At 37.2% G+C, this 26,406-nt stretch overlaps 1 protein-coding gene across 1 annotated transcript in view; it reads right to left on the bottom strand.

Annotated features, from left to right (window-relative positions):
• Positions 1-26,406, bottom strand: part of Ar (androgen receptor) — a 174,462-nt gene that overhangs the window by 59,682 nt on the left and 88,374 nt on the right. The window contains exon 2 of the mRNA NM_013476.4: positions 11,700-11,851. Coding sequence (NP_038504.1) covers positions 11,700-11,851 — 152 coding nt within the window. The remainder of the gene's footprint in view (positions 1-11,699; positions 11,852-26,406) is intronic.

Here is a 26,406-nt window from a genome sequence, read left to right as displayed (position 1 = left end):
CAAGGGCACAGGTAGTGAACTAGATCAGAAAGTAAGATTTGTACTTATATGGTATGCACCTATTGCTTTTGTTTGATTTTACTCCTTTTTTATTTTTAACTTTTTACATTTATTGTAAATGGAACTTTGCTTACATAATGTATCTTAATTGCGATTTTTTTGTTTTAGCTTTTAAAATTAGCATGCAGGTACTACATATGATTATGACATTTTTGAACAAGGTGAATTTTAGTAGAATCTCTTTCCCCTCATCTCTGATCAATCCACACTTGTAGCCTTCTCTGAAGTGTCTTTTGCTCTTTCTTGTCTCATGTATCCCTTTGTCCATCTCCCCCCCCCATAAAAAAGAGGGAGTGGGATATAAAGCTAATCAATGGTAACAGTATGAATTTGATATGTTACTAGATTCCCATTTTAGACTCAGTAGAGTTATAGGCTTTGTCAAGCTATTATCCTTTTTTAATGAACTGCCCTGATTCTACTTTAAAGAACAAAGCAATAGTGTTATAACAAGAAAAAAACCCCCAAAAAACCAAAAAACATACCTCCAAGAAATCTAAAGCATGAGGAATGTAAGAGATGGCACCCCAGATAAAAGATAATCTGGCTTACTTAAAAAAAAATACACATCCGGCTTCAGGAAAAAAGAAGCCTTAAAATTATTTGCACAGGTGTCAGCTCAGATTTCTATTGAATCTGGCCTCAGTATATTTCCAGATATGCCACTGACTGGACAAGGGAAACCAATGGCTGAAGAATATGTAAGATAATTTAAGACCTTTGTTAGCTTTTTTTCCTGTCCTGTCGCTTGAAACTTGGATATTTTGGGGGGTAGGCCAGACATATCCTGCCTGGGATAGATAGATGATAGATAGATAGATAGAAAGATAGATAGATAGATAGATAGATAGATAGATAGATAGATAGATAGATAGATACAGCTACACACACACACACACACACACACACACACACACACACACGGAGAGAGAGGGGGTGGGACACAAACACCTTAGAGTTAAAAACAGAATTGGAGACTGACCCTTAGTAATCCCCTTACAAATGCTAGTGGCTTTTCTGGTTGCTAATTAAGCAATACTGAAAATAACTAGTTGTCTGGGAATTTTATACCTCCTCCATTTCCTTTATCCTGAGGATTACCACTGTTATCACATTCTACCTTTGTTTCCTGTTTAGCTCAGGACGACCTTAAGCATATGCAACTCAGGATTAATATTTATTCTACAAGAAGGAAACAAAACTTACTGGGAAATAGAAACTATATTATACATTACTTGATACTTTAAATAGCCTCATAGGATATTATTGACTTCAGAGAGGCACAGAGAAATTAAGTGAGTACTTCAAGGCCATATATCTATTCCATTTTAAAGCTAAATTTTGACCTCTATCTGCCTAGTTCCCAAGAAAGATTCATGCAAAGTATATCAGTAGACATAGAAACACATGAAATACCTATAAAATTTTTCAAAATAATAATTAAAATCATTGTTTCATATATATGAATAGATATTACAACAAACACACACACACACACACACACACACACACACACACACACACATATATATATATATATATATATATATATATATATATATATATATATGTTAAAATACTTAAGAACATTCAGTATAACCATTTGTGCATCAGATGGGGGTTTTGATGAGTAAAGAGACAAGTTACTCCAAAGACCACACATAAGCTAGTGGCAGAGCCACAGCCCCATCTGGTTCTCTTACATTGCATTTTGTTTCTCTACCTAGATAGGAGTCTATTTGCACAAAGCCAAGAGACTAAACTGGGGCAGCTATGGGGAAGAAGCCAGGCACAAAAGGTCAACTCAAAACTTCTCAAGAACCTTGCTGCAGCTGGTGAGATTCCACAGGATGACCTCTAGCCTCAATATTACCCCAAACAAGCCTTGCCCCCACATAACACATTAGCTTAGCTCAGACTTCCCCCTCCTTTTGAAGTTATTTTCCTACCTCATTGTACCTGGAAAATCCTTGTGCATCATTTTAAGGACTGAGACTGTTAACTCTCTTGTGACATCTTTTGAAACATTACAAGCAAAATAACTTTTTTTTTTCAAATACTATCTTCTCAAATAATTTTGCACTTAATTCTAAGACAGTACTAACCTCACCATTGTAATGATAACTATGTGACACATGATGTTCACAGTGATTATATGATTCTAGACAAATTAACTCTTCTGTGTCTTAGCTCCCTGAGCTGTAATTGAGAGCAACACAACACTACAGGGTTGTCGTCTGGAAAGCATCTAATGTATTTAGTGCCCAATAAATAGTTTGTGTTCTTTTCTTGTATCTCTTAAACTAGTGCCTTCTATACTTAACTACAGTAGAAACAACACCTGAATACATGAACATGGGGAAAAATTAGTCATTTAAAGAGCAGTGTTTGAAGTTACTGTTGTTCATATATATATGGATTTATAAAGTCCTTATCCAAACCTAGACCAGGATTCTGAAATTTTTCCTGGGTTCTACATCCCCTGAGAATCATATGAAAGAATTGAAAAATAACTCCCTAAAAAGTTCACACATGTACACAGATCTAGTACAAAATGGCACTCACTTCAAGTCCTCTTACCACAGACCATCATCAATCACCCATTCTCTGGTTCTGTGGGAAGACCTAAGGTTACAGAAAGTGCTTTACAAAGATGGTGGATTTGGCCAGCACATATTGGAATCCACAGTTTTTGTTTAAGAAAAAGAAAGAACATGAATTTGGGTAGGTAAAGAGATGGAGAAGGATCTGGGAGAGTTGAGGAAACGAAAGAATATAAACAAAACATACTGTATGAAATTCTCAAAGAATAAATGAAAAAACATCAAAAATGTGCTTGAAGCAGAGGGTGTTAACAGGGACCAAATGTCTTCTAGGAGCCAGAAGTTTTGCTGAGTGCTTATGAGGCTGCCTTACATTGTTCCTAGGCATTCCAAGGCAACAATCTTCATGTTTCTGCTGAGCAGCTCAGTCAAGAAACATTGATGCCATTAATTAGATGTTAAATGAACCAGAAAAAGTCATTTCCTCTTTGTGGATCTTAGTGTTGTCATCCACATTTAGTTCAACAGTTTGACTAGATTGCTTATATTTCTATGTTCCCTTTCTTCAGACCTACCAGGAAAGCACTTAAAATTGCCATGATGCTAAAGAGCACTACAAACCTCTTAAGAATTCTCTTTTTAAAAAACAAACAGACAAACAAACTTGAGCCTGTTTGTGATCTGTAGGAATGTGCTTGTCTAATTTAAGAAACTGCTAGAGGTGCCCAGTTTCCAGCCTCCTCATCTAGATAACACAATAAAACTATGTCCATTCATACAATGAGATGTTCAAGAGGGCAAAGAAGAATAAAAATGTAAAAGTCTGAGAAAGAAAAATCAATACTTTACCCTATTTTCTTTCTTTTCTTTTTGCTTTTTAGCTTTCTAAAAGAGAATGTTGTCTGTTTCATGACATAAATTAGGAGGAAAAATGGATTTCTTTTGTGCCTAGCCCAGTCAAAAAGTCAGCAATGTGTTCCTCTGCGACAGCACCGAGGAAAGGGCCAAAGACCCATGTGTCTATTATATTATATACATCCTGTCTCTGAGCTCTTCTCTTAGCTATGTGATCAAGATTAAAAGTTCACATGAGCACAGATGGTAAACTGTGCTTCCTGTTTTGTGGTTGCATGATAAGAGTGACTTAAGATCTACCCATCTTGGTTTCTGAAGAAACAGAGCTCTGACTTCTGAAGAGTATGAGATGGTAGAAAGATGATGGTCCACATGTCCCTTCTAATGAAGAGAATTGCTGATGATATACCAGCTGTTTCAGGTTTGGGGCACTTTCTTAGGAAGGCAATCTCCACTGTGATACCTGTACCATTTGGTGGCTCTTTGTTTTCTCTCCTGTCTTTCCTCACTTCTTTCAGTTTTACTAGACTCTCTTGGTCCTTCTCATGGCTGCTTGGCTTGTTTCTTTAGACGTGGCATTACTTTCTTCATTGGTTCAGTATATTTAAATAATTGTGGGGAAGGTTTGGTGTGTAAAAGTGAATGCTGACTTAGGTCCAGGCAGACCAAAATTCAAATTTCAGCTCCTCAAATGAGGAAAACAGCCTTTGTGGCTTTCGTATTTGAGCCTTTTACTTATATGCAGTAAGTATTTGGCAAACACTGACTGTGTGCCTGAGCAGATTTAGAACTAGGTCTACTCTTAAGAGGTGTTCCATAGAGACAGATAATAGTTTAGCCAGGAGGTGTTATGAATTTACTAGAGGGCATTAATAATCACAGCACAGATAGAAGTGAAAGGAGTGGGAAACCTATTCCTTGTCTCCTTCAGAAAGATTTGTTTGCTCTTCCCAGTTTTCTAGTGTTTTGCTAAATAGGTTATGTCAATAAGAAACTTAAAATGTAACCTACACTTGGCTGATTCAACTTGTGGCAACCTTCCTGCCTCTGCCATCCGGAAAACTGGCATCACAGGCATGAGCCACCACCATACCTGGGTTATCAATTCCTTAACTTTAGTTCTTTATTTTCATAGACTTTTCAGTTATCAAAGCTCATGTCTCTCTCTCTGGTAGGTTCAGAACATTTCTAAGAATGGAAAGAGAAGGAACATGAACACCCAAATAACAGGTTTCAAAATGTTCACACATATTCATTATCGTGAAGTCATGATGACTTCTTGCAGAGGTCGCTTATCTATGTTTCTTGTTATGGAACTAGATCTCAAAGAAGACAGACATAACTACTATGTCTGAAGAGACTCTTTACCTTACAGTGGAAACAAACTATGAAAAAGAACCACATGATATTTGACAATCACCAGGAGGAGATTCTCCTGAGGGATTGAAGAAGCGTCTGTCTACAACATACTCATAAGCACTTATGTGACTGAGAAATCAGACATAAGAGAAAGAGGTAATAGATACAAGAAATCTTGCAAGTAGCAAATTTAATGTAAACACTACAGATATTTAATTAATGGTATAAGTGCTATGGACAATTTCTTGCTAATAACTGTTTAAAATGAATAATCTATAACTGAGCATCCATAGGCATTAGTTGGAAAATTCTTTGCATGGGTCACGATTTTGGCACTGACAAAGACTTAGTGGGTGCCAATTAAAATAACTACCACAGCAAAATTATTTATTCAATAAGCCTGTAGTTTATCATATTAATAGGAAAATCAAAAATAAGCTAGAAGACTTGTACAGTCAGGGCATCCTGGAGTAATATAAAACAGTTCCATAACTCAGATGGCCACTTAGGCTTTACTTCTGTCGGATAGATTTTTAAACATAATATTTGGTACCATATATTTCGGAAAGCCCTTTCTGTGTACCATTTGGGGTATATACTGCAAAACATTATATATAATGTCATAATTATCCAAAAGGTTATAAAGTTTAGACAAATGTGTACATTTTTAAAAGTTTTTCCTCTGAGGATTTTTTAAGATTGAGTGATATGGCAGCTCATTAAAAAAAGTCCCCTTTTAGAATTTCTAAACTTATTTTTTTCTCCTGTTTAATAATGAAGCACAAGAAGCCACTATATTAGGTATTCTATAAAACTTCGACAACTGGGAATAATTTGTAACAGTGATGTACTCTAGATTGTTACATAGGTATCAGGAGGCTAGAGATGAGTAAAATTTATTATACACATTTGCAAGTATAAGAGAGACCACTTGAACCAAAAGTCAACAAATTGCCTCCCACAGGCCAAATCTAGGCTATCACCTGTCTTTATGAGGGTAAGAGTTGAAAATTTCTCTCTCTCTCTCTCTCTTATTTTTTTAAACGGGTTTACAACACCAAAAGAAAAATAATACTTAATGGCATGTGAAAATTAAGTGAAGTTCAAATTTTAGTGCCCATAAAATTTTATTGGAACCTAGCTACACCCATTAGTTTTTTGATGGTCTACAAAGGCAAGGCTGAATAGTTGAGATGGAGGCCAGGTTACCTGCAGGGTTTAAAATATTTATTACATGTCCTTTTATAGAAAAAAGTTTATCTGCCTCTCATCTAGAATCTAGTCTGGCAGTAACATTTAAGAAAAAGAGAGATAAAAAGATGATCAGAGCTTTAAAGGACAATCCCTGGGACTCAGGAAGCCAGGATCAGTCACGTTATGGGGCCAAAATACCTGATCAAGTCTTTGTTGAATCTACAAGATGATGTTTCTAGTTGAATTAATTTGACTCTGGGAAACATGGCTCAAAGAGTCAGGGAGTGAAGTGGACACTATCTTACACCAAAAACTTGCTGTAAAACTCGAAATGAGGTAACATTCAATCCCACATGAGTTGAGGTGGGAAAGTGGATTTAAAGGACAGAACGAGTTCAATAAAGGTTCACTTATATTTCTTCCCTCACAAAAACCTGGGGTGGGAGAGAAAATCAAAGCCATACTTATATAAAATTTGCCAAGGAAACTAAATTGGGACCTATTGTAAACATCAGTGAGGATGGTGTAATTCTTTGAGTTCAGAATGTAAACTACAGTTTCAATTTTATGATGTGTACCAAACAGTGCACCATGTGTACAAAACAAATGGATGTGCAGTCTCAAATGTTTTACTAGAAAATGTCTGAAAAATAGTAAATTCTCAAGTACATAATGTGCATAATGAATTAATTAACCCTCTTTGAAACCTGATAATAGAGATGGGGATTCATATCCTGATTTTCCACATGAGCAAATGGAAAAGAAAGGAAGTTAGTCATCCATGGTCACAAAGAGAATCTCAGTCTTCCATGTTAACCCAGCCTTTCCACATGCACTCTCAGATCTTTCTGGCCCTGTTGGAAGACTGAGTTTTTATTGATCCAGGTCTAGCATTTCCCATCTGCTACAAAGTCAAATTCCAAGCACATACAGGTATAAAATGCATCTGTGTTTGCTGAAACAATAGTGATGTTTATAAATTATAGAATTGTCACAAAATTCTAAGCTGGGAACACATTTATTTACTGACAATCTGATTTTATTTTTACTTATGTGTATGTATGTGGGGGTGGAGTGGGGTGGGTGGGCAGAAAGTAGTTACAGATGAGTGAAGGTAGCCAGGGAGTCAAGAAGGTGGTTCTGGAACCTTCCAGATATCTTGAAACTTGAGTTTCAGGCAGTAGTGGGCCACTATACATGTGTGCTGGGAACTGGACTCATATCTTTGGCAAAAAAAAATCCTTTCTCATATCACTTGAACCATCTCCCCAGCCCCTGGAAGGACATTTATAAAATATATCTATTCTACAAACAGAAAACTAAAGCCTAAAGAGGGAAATTTCTTATCTAAGTCTACCCAACTAAGACTTTTATTTTGGGTGGGGGGGGGGTCGGGGTTTTTAATCACAGCAACAAAAGCAAGCTAGAACACCAAACATACTCCACCACAGGAGACCATTATTAAACAAACAACATAGTTTCCAAAGTACTTGCTTTAAATCTAATGTCATTCTGATGTAATGTAAATTATCAAATGCAAGTATAAAAATATACCAATATAAAGGTACCACCTTTTTTATTTCCTCATCTCTTAAGATAGTGTTCAACATTCCTTCCCTGTCACTTTCCCCTTTACCTTACCCACCTACAAATACATGTTCTCTTCCACCTATTTCAGACTCATTGGCCATTCCCAAACATATCCATTCCCACATTCATGCCTTCATGACCCCCACCATCTCACTCTTTTCCAAATTCTTTCAAGAATATACAGAGCCTTCCATGCTCAGCCCAAATCTCACTTACCCTTCAGTGTTAACAGCTATAAGAAACTGTGGGGCTATCTCTTCTTTTCCTTTCCAGTAAGAAAACCTGACCAGATTATAATCAACTCTGTGCAGAGACCCCCTACCAGTGACAGTTTTAAAATGTCATGCTTTATAAACCACCAAAGCTAGAAATGAATTTTTGTCTAACATGCCAGGCTTTTAACTCTTGTACCTGTGCCCAGGCCAGAGATCTTTGACAAATGTGTATAATGTGATAGTCAATGTGCTAAATAGTCAGACTTAACTGACAATGAATAAGGAAGAGAGGAAGAGAAATATTTGTGACTATACTCTCTCTAAGGCAGGTAAAATTCTAAATTTCAACACTTTCAAATAGGCAGTACAAATACATATTAAAATATTTAAAAAATCAATATATGTTCTTTGTGGGCAATAATATAGACTCTTGCTTTCAAGTAGAGTTAATGATGCTAATAAATCCAAACCATCAATCTTTTACAGGGAAGAGAAGAAACACCAGCAATAGTATATTACTATTATTACTATTACTAACTATTACTATTACCTGTTTTAAATATGGCCTCACTAGGTATTCTTGTCTGGTCTAGAACTCACTATGTAGATTGAGCTAGCCCTAAAATTTCAAATACACTAATCTCTGCTTCCTGTGTGTTGTGATAGTAATAACTTTTTGTCTTATTTTGTTTGCTCCTATACTATCTTTCTATATCTCTCAAAAGACTAAGAATTGATACCTAGGGCACACATTCCAAAGTAGCCAAACAGCTACAATTGTTTATTTTCTATGGCTCTGTAAGACATGCAGAGGTGCCCCATATTATCTAACAAAATCCTCAGTGTAGCATGGGAACCCTCCTCTCATGTCCTTGGTCAGAAAAGTTGAATAAATAATATAGGCTATTGTCATTGCCCTTGGCTGCCTCCCAGATGTTGAAGGCAAGTCCCTATTAGGACTTGGAAGAATTGAGTTGGTAGTGGCCTGGAAGCCTCTTCGAGGCTAGCTCTCATAGTATTCAAAGGAGCTATGTGAACCTCCAAGGGAGAAAATCGAGCAGCAGTCCTACTCAGCTGTAAAGACTCTGAATGAAAATAATGACCAGTACAGAAAAATTTCCTCAAAGGTACAATAGTGACGTTTTTCTCTAAGAGAAGTATCCTGATGGGTTATTCAGTTTTATGTAGTTAGCTGTCAATACATGTACAAATAAGCAACACTAATTGAACTCAACAGGTTGTATTTATATATACACGTCTATATATGTATATGTGTATGTTTATGTATGTAAATACCAATAATCAAGGAAGAGGCCATAAATTTGAAAGAAATTAGCAGGAGCACGAGAGGTTAGAGCAGGGAGATAGATTATCCAACATCAAGTTGTCATTTTTTTTCCTTTTATTTCTTTTAGGCATTTTTGAGACAGAGTTTGTACAAAGTTGCTTTGGCTGTTACAGAACTCACTATGTAAGTCAGGCTGGCCTCAAACTCTATGTCACAAGTATTAGGATTAAAGGCATGTGCCACCATGCTTTGCAGACCCCAAGTGGTCATTGGTAAATATATATCCTTATGACCAACACTAAATGGACTCATACACATGTATATATGTATAGGTGCATATGCACACACATATATATGTATACATGTACATGTGTACATATCACATATATGCATATATATAAATAAATAAAATAAAGTAGCCAGTTTGCTCCATGCCTGAATTTTTACATGGAGCATAGTCAGGGTGTTCTCTCATGCATAAACTTCTGCTGTACAAACCACAGTCTTTAAGTAATTGCACTGTCTTTAATTTGTGTTATGGGAAAACTGTGAAATAAACTTGTATGATAATGTTTAAAACAAAATAAATACCCTTTGGTGATCTCGATTTTCTTAAATAAAGTATTACTGAGTTTCAGGAACTTAAATGACTCTAGGGTCTGGACCATGCATAGATCTTGTTGGATTCCTGTATTCTGAATACCGAATGGTCCCCCCGGGAGCCCACATTCCTTGTCTGCCCTATTGTTAAATAGTGTAGAATCTACATGATGTTAGAGATGCATCCAGGCATCCCTGGTAGCTGCCCTTCTGCCTTCTTCTTTTAGTTCTAAGTTCTCCAGAAAAGTGTCCTGTAGGATAGGATAGTATGGCTGCAAATTCCTCCCTTTTACAACATGGGGCATCACGTCATCTCTAGTGTTCTAAAAGCAACCTTTTAGTCGCCTAGATTTCTACAGTCTGAAGGTGGCACTGGTTATGATCTAATCTGCTCACTTAACCTCATTTCTCTTCTGGTATGGCTACGCCTGCTGCTTTGGAATAGCTTTAGAATGCTACCCTGCTTCTCTCCCTGCTGTGAGAACCAGAGGATCACTTGTGACAGGGCGGTACACTAGAGAAACTGGGGTGATCTGAAGTCCTTGGAAAGTGTTTTCACTTCCTTTCCTGACAGTTCTTTTATAAATCCTGCTAAGAAAGGAAGGCATCGCTTTAAGACTTTTCTAAAGGTCCAAGCTTATTATGCCTTAGGGCCTTGGATCTCATGCTAGTCTACTATGGACAGCAGCAAAGGGGCCATTGGGGAGTAGAGGTGAAACATGTAGCTCATTTTCACTATTACAAAGTGCCTGTTTGCCTCCTCATGCCTTGGGGAACTGGAAGAAAAGAAAAGGGTAGCTTTGTGTTTTGAATGTATTTCTCCCACCTACTAAAATGCTGACATTAAAATCATTGTTAGATTGGCTGTCAGTGAGGACAGCTCTTGTTGCCAGGTATTCCCTTGTGCTTCTGTTGTGCTGAGCATATTTCTCAGGAAATGAATTTCTTTTCTGATGCTGATGCTTCTTTTGTATGATAAAGGGCTGTCTGTTTTGGTTCTGATTTAAGCTCTTCCTGACCTGTTAGAAAGAAGGAAAACCTCCCTGGCCGGAAGCTCCCCCTTGGTGGGAAGCCAGAGACCAGGGCAGAGTTGCAAAGGAATCTTTAAAACTGAGTCTGCAGCCACAGTAGACCATGTAGGGGCAGCTTTCCAGTGACTCTTTGAGAAAGGAGTACCAGACTGAGGGATGGTAGTAGAGTGTATGAATAAAGGTTTAAGCTCCCACCCCCACCCTGTGATTAAGAAGGGAGGGATCACTAAGACTACAGTAAAGGCCTGGAGTGGGTGTTTCTGCTAGATGATGTAGGTTAGAAACATCATAATTAGTGCAGATAACAAGTAAAGGCTCCATCCCACTTAGCTGGATACAAAATGCAAGTTACGTTGGGATTCTGAACCAACTGTCATGCCCTGAAAGCAGTCCTCTGATGCTTCTCTCTGAGTTTTTTCCTGCCTTGGAGTCCTTATTGCAAAGAGAGGTCCCAAAGAGGCAGCAAGCAGGAGGGAGCAGGTGCAGACACTGATGGTCTGCTGAACAGTGAGAACACTTCCTTTTCTGGGGTTAAAGCCAGGAAGCTTTTGCTAAGGAACAGTCTCATATTCTCTACAGAAAACAGCCTGTATACTCAGTTGGGGTTTCTCCACTTCTAACCTCTCTAATAAGGACAAGTTTTCTTTTCCTCACTAGGAAGCAGAGTTGAAAACAAGCAGGAAGGAAATTTAATTTTTCAAATCATTAATTTTGCTTCCAGTCCTGGGAGCCACCAAGCACCAGCTGGGACCACCTACATCACCATCATTGCTTGTACAACCAGGGCAGCCAAGACAGCTCAGCAAATATAACCATGGGCTTCTTTGATCTTACATGTACTGTGAGAGGGCCCTTGCTAATGACTCAGTCTCTGGGATTATCAGAATGCCCTGGAAGGTCACTGTCATTCTCTGCTAGGCAAAAGAGAAGGGGAAAATATCAGGAAGTAGGTAAGACTTTTTACCTTCAGCGGCTCTTTTGAAGAAGACCTTGCAGCTGCCACAAGTGAGAGCTCCGTAGTGACAGCCAGAAGCTTCATCTCCACAGATCAGGCAGGTCTTCTGGGGTGGAAAGTAATAGTCGATGGGTAAAACATGGTCCCTGGTACTGTCCAAACTGAAAAGACACACACAGAGACAGAGAGAGAACAAAGCAACATATGTCAGTGGATGGCAGACATCGATCAGAATTCTACGGTCTTCTGAGAAACTGTACATACATCCAAGTGACTATTCTATGGATTGCTCGAGTGAATCAGTGTAAAGCTGAACTCTTTTGAGACCTTCTCTGGACAGAGTGTTTGTAAGGTTTCCTATGGACACTTTGAATCCTGCCAAGGAATTAAACAGGTTCTGAGGGAATAGCCAATCTCATGAGCTCTGCATTTGTAAGAGAAGGAAGTTAAGCAGAGGTTAAGGTATCAACTTAATGTGATGCATTAATGACGACATATACAGTCATTAAATGGCATGAACATAACTCTATCTTACTTCTTCCAGAGAGAGGCCTATGATCAGCCTTATCAAATACCAGAAGAATTTTATATATTTTAGCTCTTGGAGCCTAGAGTCTTACCTGTAAAACAGCAATATTGCTACCAGTAGTACTGAGTTATTGCTCTGACAACATAAATCAGATGTATGAGTTACTCTTGATATTAATATACAAGTAAAGGATAAATTAGTATTATCATACCAGCTTTCACTGTTCTTTTGTATTAATTCCTTTTCTTTCTTCTTGAGTCTCTCAGTGTCCCTTTCCCTGTTCTGTAACAAAAATGTAATAGATGCCATATGCAGGGATCCATCCCATAATCAGCTTCCAAATGCTGACACCATTGCATACACTAGCAAGATTTCGCTGAAAGGACCCAGTTATAGCTCTCTCTTGTGAGACTATGTCGGGGCCTAGCAAACACAGAAGTGGATGATCACAGTCAGCTATTGGATGGGTCACACGGCCCCTAATGGAGGAGCTAGAGAAATTACCCAAGGAGCTAAAGGGAACTGCAACCCTATAGGTGGAACAACAATATGAACTAACCAGTACCCGGGAGCTCTTGTCTTTAGCTGCATATGTATCAAAAGATGGCCTAGTCGGCCATCATGGCAAAGAGAGAGGCCCATTGGACTTGCAAACTTTATATGCCCCAGTACAGGGGAACGCCAGGGCCAAAAAGGGGGAGTGGGTGGGTAGGGGATTGGGGGGGTGGGTATGGGGGACCTTTGGGATAGCATTGAAAATGTAAAGGAGGAAAATACCTAATAAAAAAAATGTAATAGAATCCTTGTACCATGCACTTTTCCTGAGAAACGATACACAGCACTGTTGAATAGTTTGAGGGATGCTGTCAAAACCTTTACAAGACTTCTAGGTTTCCTGGATGAGGATCATGCTAGTCTAAGTGCTTAGCTCCAAGATCTGTGTCTACACTTTTCGGGTAAATATGAAAGTAATGAGATAGAAAAACAATTCTAAACTCCTCACTGTATATTAGTTCTCCATCTCTTTTAATAATGACTTCATTTTTCCAACTAGAATATGCTTCTTGCTAACCAAATATCAAATTTTGTCTATGTTCCATGTTCTATGTAAAAAATTAATAAATTATAAGTGACCTCTTATGTTATGTTAATCTGCCTTAAAGATGACAATTGTCCACACTCGTAGCCATGGAACTACAACATCCATGATTTATCTGTGTTTCTCTACCAAAGGAGGAAGAAAAATGAGCTAGAACTGGACTTTACTTTTTATGCTTAGTGGTTTTATCACCCACCCTAACAAACAAACAAAACATGATTATTTTCTCGTTAACATTGAACAGAGGAAACAAGGAAGAATAAGAAAAGTCAGGGTTAAAATGATTTCATACCAAGCCACATTTATCTCCTTCTAAATTCAATAGTTTTCCTTCCCCAAATATCTTGTAACTATTCACATCTGCTTTTTTTTTTAACTAATGGTTCTTCGTTTTCATGCTTAGTATAGTCCCTAGGAAACAGAAAAGTATTCAATTCTTTTCCCTCCCACCCAAATAAACATCTCTGGCAAGGCACAAACAAAGAAAACTTAGACTATATTTCATAAGTCTTCAGGACTAACCTTTCAAGACCTGAGTGGAAAAAAATAAAAGAAAAAAGAAAGAAAGAAAAGAAAAGAAATTCAAATGTTAGTTTTATAAATATGAAATGTCAGTAAAATGGTGGCCCCTAATCTTTTTGAAAAGCCTTCATTTCATATCATAACAAGGAGTTCAGTTCTAATATGCAAGTCAGCCAAGTGCAAAGAACGTCACTCACTGTTTTGGTTAAAATTATTCACTCAGGTAAATATTGTGCCTCCATTTTTAGTCCAGAAAAAATTAGAAGAAAATTAGTGTATGCTCTTTCCCCTTTGCAGCTCACTATCTACTACAGCAGAGACTCAAGAGGCAAGAAAAGTCAAATAGCACAGGAAAGAATACAATTTCTAACTGCTACATAGATGAAGCAGACGAACAATGGGGCCATTTATAAAAGATACAGGTGTCCATACAGGTAAGTGACAACACTAATAACATTTATAGGTACAAATTACATGCCAAGTTAACAAAGTGGGAAAATGCAGAAGATATATTAGTAAATTATTCTTTTAAAGAAGACTTTAAGAAAAGTTTTGCTCTTCAACGAGTCGCTTAAGCAAGGTAAATTTGAAAGCTATGTGATGCAACTTCTATCTGTAGTTAATATAATACTGCACACTTCAATTTTGTTACAAGGGTAGGTATTGTATTATCATTACAAAGTTAAAGAATTATACATTTTTATCCACATCAAAATTTAAATTATAATTATTGTAGTTTAAATGATCTAATCAAATGTAAACCCAAGAGACCGTTAAAACAATCACCATCTTGTTGAGTAGACATGTACTTAAAAATGATACCTCAAAACTTAGTCATAGGAAATAGGGGAGAATAAAACTAAGGAAGATGAGTTTTAGAATCTAGTCTTCATGAGCTACACCTCACTTTGATGAAAGGATCAAGTAACCACAGGTTTCACTAGACACATTTCTCCTCTCCTTTTTCCCTTCTCCTTTCTCTCTACCCAGTTCTCAAAATATTTTGGACAGCAGCAGGCCTCCTGACTCTCTCTTTGTGTGAATAAGGGCATGCTGTAGTTCTGACTCATGGGCTAAACGTTGGGAGATGAAAACAAAAATTCTGGCTGCAGTGTTTTTTCTCCGATTCATATTCCAGTGAAACTTTTGCACATGTGACCAGGAAACACGTGAACGGATGCTCATAGACCCTTTGTTTATAGAAGCAGAAATGCCAAATATCTACTGACAGGAGAAAAGAGAAATGAATTTTGGCATATTTATTCAACAAAATACAAGCCATCCATGGCAAGGACACTAAGTGAAACCTCAGAGGTAAATCTTACATACTAATGTGTAACAGGCCTAACTCATTAGAGGATGCATTTAATTTTGTTGTACAAATTTCTGGAAAAGGCAACAACATTATTAAGGAGTATATGTGAAAAGTTATTAAAATTTAAGAGAATAAAAGGTCCCAAATTTAGGGCACTATTAAGCTCTGAGGTATGCTGGAGGTGATGGTTTGAAGAGGAAAGAAATATCATGACACACCCACCACATGTCAGGTAGCATCTTACGACAATGAACATAGCTGACCAAAGTTTTATGCCCTCACAGACCTTGAATTCTAGCAGGCTTAGTATACCACTGTGGGTTCTATAATGAGAGCACATGAGTATTCACTCATTTTATTATTAGGCATATATTCTGTATTATTTTGACTATAATAATAATAATAAAGAATTAAATAAGAACCTGAAAAGTTTAATACCTTCCTAAACAACAATCTATATACAAGCACAAAGGTTTGCTTTTAGAACAAGTGCATCATGTTTCCTCCCCAACTCCCCTAGTTTACATGCTTTTGGATTTTCTTTAATTTTTAATTTGACAATTGTTTTGTCCATTCTAGGATCTTTATATTTCAATAAGAACCTCAGGGCCAGTTTTCAACTTCTGCTAAGAAAGCAGCCAGGATTTTAAAATTATCATTAATATACATTGTGCAAAGGAATAAATTCACGGTAACATTTACATATCTATACATGTAGTGTTTTGACCATGTTAACAATCCTTTTAAAATTCTTTTTCTCCTTATTCCCAAGCCACCATTAAGCTAGAATGTCCCTTCATTAGGAATTCTTGACACCTTAACAATAGTAAATCTTTTGATACATGAATATGGGGTGATTTTCTCATTTATTTCTATTTTTTCTATATGCTATAACTTTCTACAATGTTTTGTGATTTTTTTTAGTGGGCCAGCCTTGTACTTCTTTTGTTAAATTTATTCATATTTTCTGCTCTTTTGGTTATAGTATATTGTTTTTTTTTAATTTCCAGATTATTCTTTTCCAGAATATACAAATGTAGTTGGGCATTACACATCAGTCTTTTAGTCAGCAACCTGACTGCACTCATTTGGTTATTTCCAATAGTTCATTGTGGGTTTCTTAAAACTAGCCTCTCTAGGATCATACTGTTTGCAACTAAAGATAATTTGCTTCTTTCTTTTTATTCTTGTTGCTTCTTACTTGTTTTTCTTGCCTAATTACTGTGGTTAGAATCTCTAATAGAGTGGTGAATACACATGGTCAGGACAGTCATCTTTGCATTGTTTCTATTTTATATCAGAAGATTTCAATCTCTGATTATTAAGTATGATTTAGCTTAGTAGTTCTCATAAGATATCCATCAGGTTAAGAAAATTACTTCATATGACTAGTTTTTGGACTCTTTAATCAAAAATTGGTATTGAACTTTAGCTAAATTTTTTTTCTGTATCTTTTGACATAATTCTGGTATTGTTATCTTTTATTATTTTTGTTTGTTTTGTTGTCAGTACTAAAGGGGAAATCTTGAGTCCTGAACATGCTAAGTAAGGACTCCTCTACTGAATTGCATCCCTAGGGCCTTATCTTTTTAAATATAGTACATCATATCAAGACATTTCTTTTGTGAAATGGAACTCAATATGAGTTGATGATAAATTCCTTTTTGTTAATGTTTTAAAAAATTTTAAGCTATCAGCTGACTCAATTTGCTGGTATTTTGTTCTTGATGTTTTGAAATCTAAATTAAAGGATTAGAGAGACGTGTCAGCTATTAAGAGCACTGGGGGCTCTTTCAGAAAACCAAGGTTTAGATCCCAGTGCCTGCATGGTGGCTCACAACCACCTGTAACTCTAGTCTCAGGGGATCTGATGTCCACCTTGGGTTTCCTGGGGTACCAGGCATGCATATGACATATATGCATACCTGCAGACAAAATGTCCATTCATATTAAATAAATAAATAAATTTAAAATATCAATTAAAATCCAATACTTATCCCAGGGCCTCAGACATGCTAGACAAGTGCACTACTACTGAGCTACATTCCCAGCCCAAGGAGTAGACCAAGCCTGGAACTCATGATTTTCTTGCCTTGCCTCTTTAGCATATCTTTCTGGCATGCACTATCACAATATCAATCATGTTTTATCAAGCATGTTTTCTAAAGTAACCTATACTTTCATTGTTCATCTAATAATTTGAAAGTTGTTTAGCTATAGCTTTTAAGTTTTGGTGCAACACATTTTCAGTTTCATCCGTCTAAGAGCATCTCATCTCACCTGTGTGTGCTTCTTTGATCCCACATTTATTTAAGTTTGTTGTTCATTGTCATTCATTTGGGAATTTCCCAGTTTACCCTATATTACTGATGTCTAATTATTTCCACCATAGAAGGATAACTTAGGGAACTTTTTGAATAAATTTCTTTATATTGTTTTTGTTTCATTTCTAGAATCCTGAAAGGGTTGAGTCTCATAGCTTTTGCTTATATTTTTTGTTTGTTTTTATAAAAGGGTAGATATATAAATATTCATATTCTATCATCCTTCATGTCTGATCTTCCAAATTACACTGCACATGGTATAAAACTCATTCATATACATACACAATATCATGAGAGGAAAAAGCCAATACTATTGTTTATTCAAACAGTATGTATTTTTTTTATTCACTAACTCATGTGATAATGGCACAACTCTGCTAAATGCTGGGTATGCAAAGACAATAAAGGCACTGGGCTTAGTCTCAAGGAGTTTTCATAGTCTCAATCAGGGTTACAAAAGTGCAAACTGTTGCAAGAGAAATGCTGTACAAGGAGCCAGGTTGGGTGCGAGGAGTGTGCTTACTATGTTCTAAACCTTATTACTTATGATGGTGGACATTCTATTGTTGAATCTAGAGATCAGATGGCAGTATCTATGGTCCTAAACTGCAATTAAGCCTTTAGCTTGAACAGCACTGAAAAGCACTTGTGGCACTGAAAAGCACACTGAGATAGCTGAAATGGTGACAGCAGTGTCTTGCCGATTTGACAGATCTATCCTTTTCTCCTGTTATTACTCTTAGAAATGGAGCTGAACAGATGAATGCTTATTATAGTCATATCCTTGCATTTCCCAAACCACATCTGCTATCTTCATTGAGCCAATTTTTCCCCAACAGTTTTCAAGCCATCATAGCCAATCAGCCATGGAAGAACTAACCAGCTTGTTTCCTGCAGTGTCATCAAGTCTTGGGGCAAGATCTGTTTCCATATTTTGTTTCCGGAATGCATTGCCAATGAAACAGGAAACACAGAGCAATCAATCAATCAATTTTTAAAAAGCACCTCATTTCAGCTTACATGTTAAATTTTCCTGGACCAGAACACTTCTCACATCTTTGATTTTAATCTTGGGTTATAAGAAGACTATTTACTGAGGGCTTGCTATGTACTATGCACCATCAAAAGTGCTTAATTCTCACAATTGTTACTATAGAGTACATAGAATATGTCTATTTTGAAAATGGCAAATCCAGAGGTACCAGAGCATTTGGTTATGTTTTCAAAATCGCATAACCAGTACATGGCAGAGCAATTTCATAGTCTTTGTGCAGGCTAGCTTTTTTAAAAAAATATTTTATTTATTTATTTATTTATTTATTTATTTATACTTCATATGCCATTCCTTGCACCCCCCATCCACCCTCTGCCTGCTCCACATTCCAGAAGCCTGCTAGCTTTAATATCAACTTTAACTAGGCTAAAATTATTTGAGAAGAGAAAACCACCACTGGAAATGCTTCTGTAATACTGTGGGGGCATTTTCTTAACTTGGTGATTGATTCAAGAAGGGTCAGGTGATGGTGTGTGGTGCTACCCCTGGCCAGGTGGTCCTGGGGTGCATAAGAAAGCAGGCTGAGGATACCATAGAGAATAAGCCAGCAACTCGTATTTATAATGGTTTGTGCTTCAGTTCCTGCCTCCAAGTTTCTGCCATATTTGAGTTCCTACCCTGACTTCCCTCAGTGATGGACTGTTTTGTGGAAGTGTATCCTAAATATTTTTTTTATCTCCAAGTTGCTTTTAGTTGTGGTGCTTTCTTACAGCAGCAAATCCCCTAAGACTTTTCTCCAAATCCCACATTTTTTTTTTCAATTTACTATATAGCACTGTGTCCTATAAACTATCACAGTGGGATGGTAATTAAAAATCTTTTAGTCCAATGTTTCTTACTCTTAGCCACACATTAAACTCATATAGGAGCTTTCTTAAATTAATCAACACCTTTATTCTGATTTCAGAATATAATTTTGGTGAGGCTTGCTGTCCATTTTTCCCAGTTACCCAAATGCTTTAATGTCCAGAAATATCTGGTATTGGCCTTGTTCACCTCCTTGCACATTCACTGTAAAAGTTTGTGCCCTGAGAGTGACAGAGAATTGATGAGAATAAACAGGCCTGGCACTCTAATTCAGCTGTTATAATTCCTAGGCTAGGGTTCTGTTGCAGAGTAAGACATGTAGGCTTATTTAGTTTCTATGTGAAAGAGATATGTGGAACCTGCAACAATAAAACAAAAGTCTATATAATAACCCACATAATACAGCCACTCAGTCAGATCCCAGAAAACTTTAAGAAATGTTAAAAGCATTAATCAATAAAAGTGCTACCAAGACAGATGTCAGTCACTATGGGACTAACAATTTGCCAGAACGTCTTTAACACTTATTGAGTTATCTAGTATATATCAGATACAAAAATATAAGGTTCCAAAGGTACACATGTCCTTGACCCCTCTCTTTTTTAATTAGGTATTTTCTTCATTTATATTTCCAATGCTATCCCAAAAGTCCCCCCATACCCTCCCCCTCCCCCCTACTCTCACTTCTTGGCCCTGGCGTTCCCCTGTACTGAGGCAGATAAAGTTTGCAAGACCAATAGGCCTCTCTTTCCAATGATGGCCGACTAGGCCATCTTCTGATACATATTGACCCCTCTCTTAAGTCTAGCCTGTAACACTTGCTTTGAATGGCAGTAAGTGTCCTCAGACCCGAAATTCACAGATGAGGCAAATGAAACTCAAAGGAAACACATATTCTAGTACGTTGGAGTAGCACTGAAAGAGAGAGAAAGCAAAGACTCTAAGGAACAGAGAGATCTGAACCTGAAAGCCACTGTTGCTCATCACTAGTCATATAGTCAATTTCTTTCTTTTTTTTTTTTAGGTATTTTCTTCATTTACATTTCCAATGCTATCCCAAAAGTCCCCCATGCCCCTCCCCCATTCCCCTAATCACCCACTCCCACTTCTTGGCCCTGGCGTTCCCCTGTACTGAGGCATATAAAGTTTAACTATAAAATGAGGAGCATAATATTCCAAGTTCAGAGGGTTATTGTGACAAGTACATCAGACAATCCATGGGAAAGGACCTGGCATATCTCCCCCAAAGTTGTTACTTTTACCTGTTTTCACCAGCTCACTCCAACTTTCCCATGACATTAGTTAAGAGAATCTCATACTGTAAGTAAGTTTTACAGTAATTATACTGCCTGCTATGCTGGATACTAGTAGTTAAGGCTGAAAAGCAACGGGCAGTTGCAAACACTGGGAAAACATTTTACCTTTAAAGCCCCTTTGTGAGATTGTCTGAGGCTGGGAAAACACACATAATTTGGCATAAGAAATGAGATTTTATTTTTAGCCAAGTGTCTCTGTGCCACAGAAACTGAAAAGAAGATAGATAGCACCATGTGAACAAACCCAATTTGGTAACAGTGAAACGCTGATTAGATTTGAATCTCTTGAAACCAGGAAGCCAAGGTTAGACACTTCAAGTTGGCTCAAAGAATGTACAGGAGCTAGAAAAATAGGTCTATTGTATCACTGACCCACAACAGAACAGAACTTACTTTGATCTCTTACACTCCAACACAACAAGGACAGCTATTAACTGGAAACTGGGGAAATCACCCTGTTTCTCCAAGTATTAGACTTATTTTTATTGTGGGAAGAGGGCTTATTGACAATGATTTAAAAAAATCCCTGACCCCATTTCACTCCAGGATATATTATAATAAATAGTAGAATAGGAACACCCGGCATTTCCTAGGTACCTGTCCAACCCAGCTGGAAGTAAAGTTTAACCTCATTTGATCTTTAGAACAAGGCAGTGAGGTATGTATCACTATTCTCATTTTATAGAAGGAAATGTTGGGGGTACAGCGACTTAATGTTCTGCTCAAGACATATAAGCAGTAGTAAATGGCTGCCCTACACTTTGAACTCAAGTCCTTTCTGACTCCAAAGGTAACCATTAGGCTACAGTCTCTTACAGTGTTTCAGATTCTGCGGTGACTCAGCACAGAAACTTTTAGTCATTTTGGACTTTATGTACTATACTTCCTCGCTGCATCCCACCTGCCACCACCATTCCTATCAGCCAATCAGTGACTAATATCTGTTAATTTTACAGCCTAAATGGTCACCACACACACGTAGTTTTGTCTTCAAAATAACTGCAACTGCCTTTTTCAAGTCCTCCTGCTGCTTGTCTGATCTTCGCACAGGACCACGGTGCCATTCTAGCAAATAAAAAAATAAAAAAATAAAAACCTGCTTCTGTAACTCTTCTCTCTGACAGCTCTCAACAACTCATGACTCACTTGAGTGCTTCGAACTCATTGACACATTAGAACCACAAGAGGAGCTTATTAGTAATATTATTACTGAATCCAGCGTCTTCTTAGTCTAGAGTTACAGGTCAAATCTGAGTGTTTGTAATTCTATGAAGTGCCCAAGTGAAAACCACATGGCTGATAAGCTATAAATTCAAAGTACTCTCTGGGCATTTAAGGCTTATTTCTACTTCTTACATTCACCTCTTCAGCAACCTCTTTCATATGGTCTGCCAGGGTTGCGAAGCTGCTACAGTTCCTAACCTAACCTTTGCCATGTCAAGCCCTCTGCTTTTACTTTTACCGACCCTTTCTGGAACTCAAACTCTCTACCCTGCCTCTGACCAACTAACATTGCATCATTATGTAGGCCTCAGCAGAAGAGGCCAGGAATGACTCCAGGAAGCCCTCCCTGAGTCTGTATCCCCAGAGAGAGAATGTTCATGCCCTCATTTGTGCGGTAGAACTCGTCCAAAGAACAAGAATCTCCTGGTCACATAACCTACCCAAGTGTCTGCTGTCCACCAAGCATTCGGCCAAATGCTCTTTCTTTTATTTCTTCTATTAAGACTCTCAAGGAACAGCAAAGTGCTTATTTAGAAATAGCCTTGTTATCCCTCAGTGAGCATCTAAATATGAAGACTAAGGCAGACAGAGAACAACTTTTAAGTCCTAAATTGAGATGCTGCCAAACTATATCAGACAAATGAAAACTCATTTCCACAAAACACCAAAGATTCCATAATATCCATTCAGTCTTCATCTTGGTCATAAAGTTCCCACTCATAGCTAAACCATATCTTTCAAATTCTTTCTTTTTCTTTAGCTGGTAGAAGTTAAGAATAATTACTTTTTGTGATCTTAAAGTAACCATCCCTCTTTGTAAATTACAAAGCAACACAGAGGTGAACAGATTGTAATCTAGGATAAAAGCCTGAGACAGGACATGTGTCATGCTTGGCAATTTTTGGAACTAGGTACTAGTGAGGCAGCATGGAACTGTCATTTGTTAAATAAACAAAAACAAGCCGTTCAACAAGCCGGACAAGCACTCTCCAGTCTGCAAAGCCATCATGTGGCCTCTGGCATGCTACCTTCATATTTCATCAGCCTGAGTTTGATAAGGAGACAAACTGCATCTACAAAGAGTCTGCTTTCCATTTATGGGCAGTGTCTACCCACCCCTGTTTCTGCTGTGGAATCTGCTCTACAGATTGAAAATTATAAGACATTAGGAATTCAGCCACCAACCTATGTGACCAGTCACTGTGCTTCTGACCCTCAGTTTTCTCATTTTATAAAAGCCATACTTGTAAGGCAGTGCATGTTAATAAAGGATAGTTATGGGGTCTGTACAACCAACCATCTGATATGGTAAAGAGATGAGTCAAAAGAAGGGTCACAGGGAGGTTAAATGCCCTCTCCACAGTAGAGCAGAATGAAACAGTTACAATTTGAATTCCTTCCAATTTATCAGGCTGCATTCTTATACTTAGAAAACAAGGCCTTTCATTAGAAACTTTAATTTGAGTGAATTGGCAGCAAATGATAGCATTTCATAAATTTAAAAGTGTTTGAACATTTATACTGATCCATTCTGTTAATGAAATTTTATTTGGTGCTAACATAAGCCAGGTACCATTGAGCTAAGGGTACAGTGGCAAACAAGTCAGATAAAATTCCCAACTATTATAAGGTTTCCACGTGTATATGTGGTATATAAAACAAGTACGGAATGTTGAAACAAATAATTTCAGACACTGCTAAGTCCAACATTCCTCCGACAAATATTTTCATTCCATTTCCAGATGAGGAAAAGAAGGCAGAGAAATTAAGAGACTTAGCCAACCAATAAACAACAGAGTTGGGCTTCGGCCTAAGAAACTAGAACTTCTGACTAAGTAGGCCATGTTCATTCTGCCTTACAGCCTTGCTTCTGGTTTTATTTTCTAGTAGTTTCTGGATAACTTACTCTTTAAGTCCTTAGTTGGTTAACACTGTCTCTGAAGGAAGATGAGGCTCAGGCAAAATGATTGGTGAGCTTATGAGTAGGAGACCTACACCCATAGCCTTTAATATGGAAGCAGAGTGTTTGCTGGTCCACTTGGCTCTATAGTACCTTGGGAATGGTAAGGAATTGTTTTAGTCACCATTCTATCCTTGGTCCTTAGCATATACATTGCCCTCTAATTAGTGTTTTGTAAAAAAAAAAAATTGAATCCTTGAATGAATGAATGAACAAGTAAATGCAACTTTCAGAAGTCTGGGTTTTCATGTTTCTGGCAAAGAAGAGCCTCAGTTGCTTTCTCCTGAGAACAAGATGATGTGGCATGAAATAGATGGGCCCCAACAGGGAGGAAAAAGGGAGTGAGAAGAAGTGGAACCAGGCCAGATGAAAGTGAGCTGTTCTTCTCTGAGACATGGTTAAGAGATGGCTTTTATTGGTATCCCCTGCACTCCGGTGTGGAAAGTTATTCTTTGTACACTGCACTTACGCAATGAACAAACAACCATTTTGCAACATGGTAGTTCTTGCCTTCTGAACAATTTGGAAGCTGTAAAGAACAGCATTCTGTGGGATTTGGGCTAGGGTTGCCTAATGCTGGGGTGCTTGCGATCCTCTGACACATTTAAAATAAATATTCTACTTTGTATTTGTATTTACTAGATGTTTCTGTTATTCAAATATTCTCTGGACACGTAGGATTGAGTTGGAGAATAACAATGAGTCTAATGGGGAGTCTAGCTCTCAATCCACTGCCACCTGCAGTATCCATAGGAACATTTACCACCACAGTTCCTACTGTATCTTCTCATCAGTTGTCTAGATTAAGAAAACTATCCCATGTCATGGGATGATATATATATATATCCACACACATAATATATTGAATATATATATACACGTATATAATATTATATATATATGTATATACATATACATACACACACACACTGCATAGCCCAATATGTTTTAAGCCACAACTGTCTCTCAAGGTAATGGCAGACAACAGGGTAATTGCAATGTAATTTGGGGAAAAAAAGACAATATAGAGGAATAGAAGAAAATGGGAGAAGGGAAATATTATTTTTATGTTTTAAATAGCATCATTAAGATATAATTCATGTAACAAAATATCTATCCATTTAAAGTGTAGAATTTTATTGATCTTGTTGTATTTACAGAGTTGGACAACTATCAGCACTATTCAATTCCAGGATAGTTTTATGTCATTAAAGGTATACCCTACAACTTGAGCAGTCCCTCCTCATTTTCCCATTTCTGCAGCCTCTAATTGAATCAACTTTTTGGTCTCTATGGATTGGCCAAGTTTGAACATTTTATATAAATAGAATCATACAAAATATAATGTTCATGACTGGCTCTCTTAACATTGAACTTTCAAGGTTCAGCCATTTATAGCAGTAATGCATGATCTTTATATCGACATACTCCACTATGCCTATCTGTTCATTTTATAAACATTTGTTTTGTTTCTACTCATGGATAATATTAATAATGCTGCTATGCACATCCACCTTTAGGTTTTTATTAGATACTGGGCATAAGTAAAACAGCAGAGCAATGAAAAGGAATCACAGAAACATAACTAAGAGTCTTCATTGTGTGTGTGGAAAACTATACATATATGCTAAGTTGTGCTCATTCACAATCTTTAAAATTTGTAAGGCCAACTCAACTTTGAAGCATCAGTCAAATGTTAGTTGTCTGGACAAACTATTACAAATGTTTGAAATTTGTTTCTGGGAGACCTGTTGTCCTATGGGACCCTTTTTCCTTTTACCAGCATGGGATTTCTGTTGGGAACAACACAATCCTCCTTTTCGTGGGGAGGGGGGGTGTTGGAGAGAGTCAATTGTTTCAAATGTTTGATAGTCAGATTGGTAGATCCAAGAATCTCTTTAGAATATCCTCATTTCTACCAGGCAAGTTACATACTGGTATTACTGTTAGGGTTAAATTTACTTCTTCCATATTGCTTCCCTAGACTATTTTGCTCCCCTGTTAGTTTTTCATTATCTCATCATTTTGAAATGTATATTTTCTTGTGACCAATTTTATTTTTATATTTATTTATTTATATATTTATTTTGGTTTTTCAAGACAGGGTTTCTCTGTGTAGCCCTGGCTGTCCTGGAACTCACTTTGTAGACCAGGTTGGCCCCGAACTCAGAACTGTTTTAGTAACTTCTTGAAAGTATAATTTTCTCAGTGAATGCTCTAGAATACACATTGTAAAAATACTCAGATCTACATTGTAAAAATACTAGTGAGTTGCTGAAACTACTACGCCTCTGTAGCTCCAGTGTCTCTTCTTAAATAATAACTGTTATGAAAACCAGGTGTAGTGGTCTTCATCTTTAACAAATCTGAGCAAGTTCAAGTCTAGCCAGGACTACATAGAGAGACCCTGGCCCCAAAAGCTGAAGAACATCTGATATCTATGATCCATCTATATGAATCAGCAATAAAATATTACATGCTTGTGTCATTTAAGTAAGTTAACTGAAAAAGTATGATTAATTATATAAATTTTATGTCAATCTTCAGTAATATTAATACCATCTTG

The sequence above is a fragment of the Mus musculus genome, chromosome X (assembly GCF_000001635.26).
Source record: "Mus musculus strain C57BL/6J chromosome X, GRCm38.p6 C57BL/6J".
NCBI classification, from domain to species: domain Eukaryota; kingdom Metazoa; phylum Chordata; class Mammalia; order Rodentia; family Muridae; genus Mus; species Mus musculus.
The sequence above is the reverse complement of the archived record's forward strand: the minus strand, read 5'-3'. Positions and strand labels throughout refer to the sequence as shown.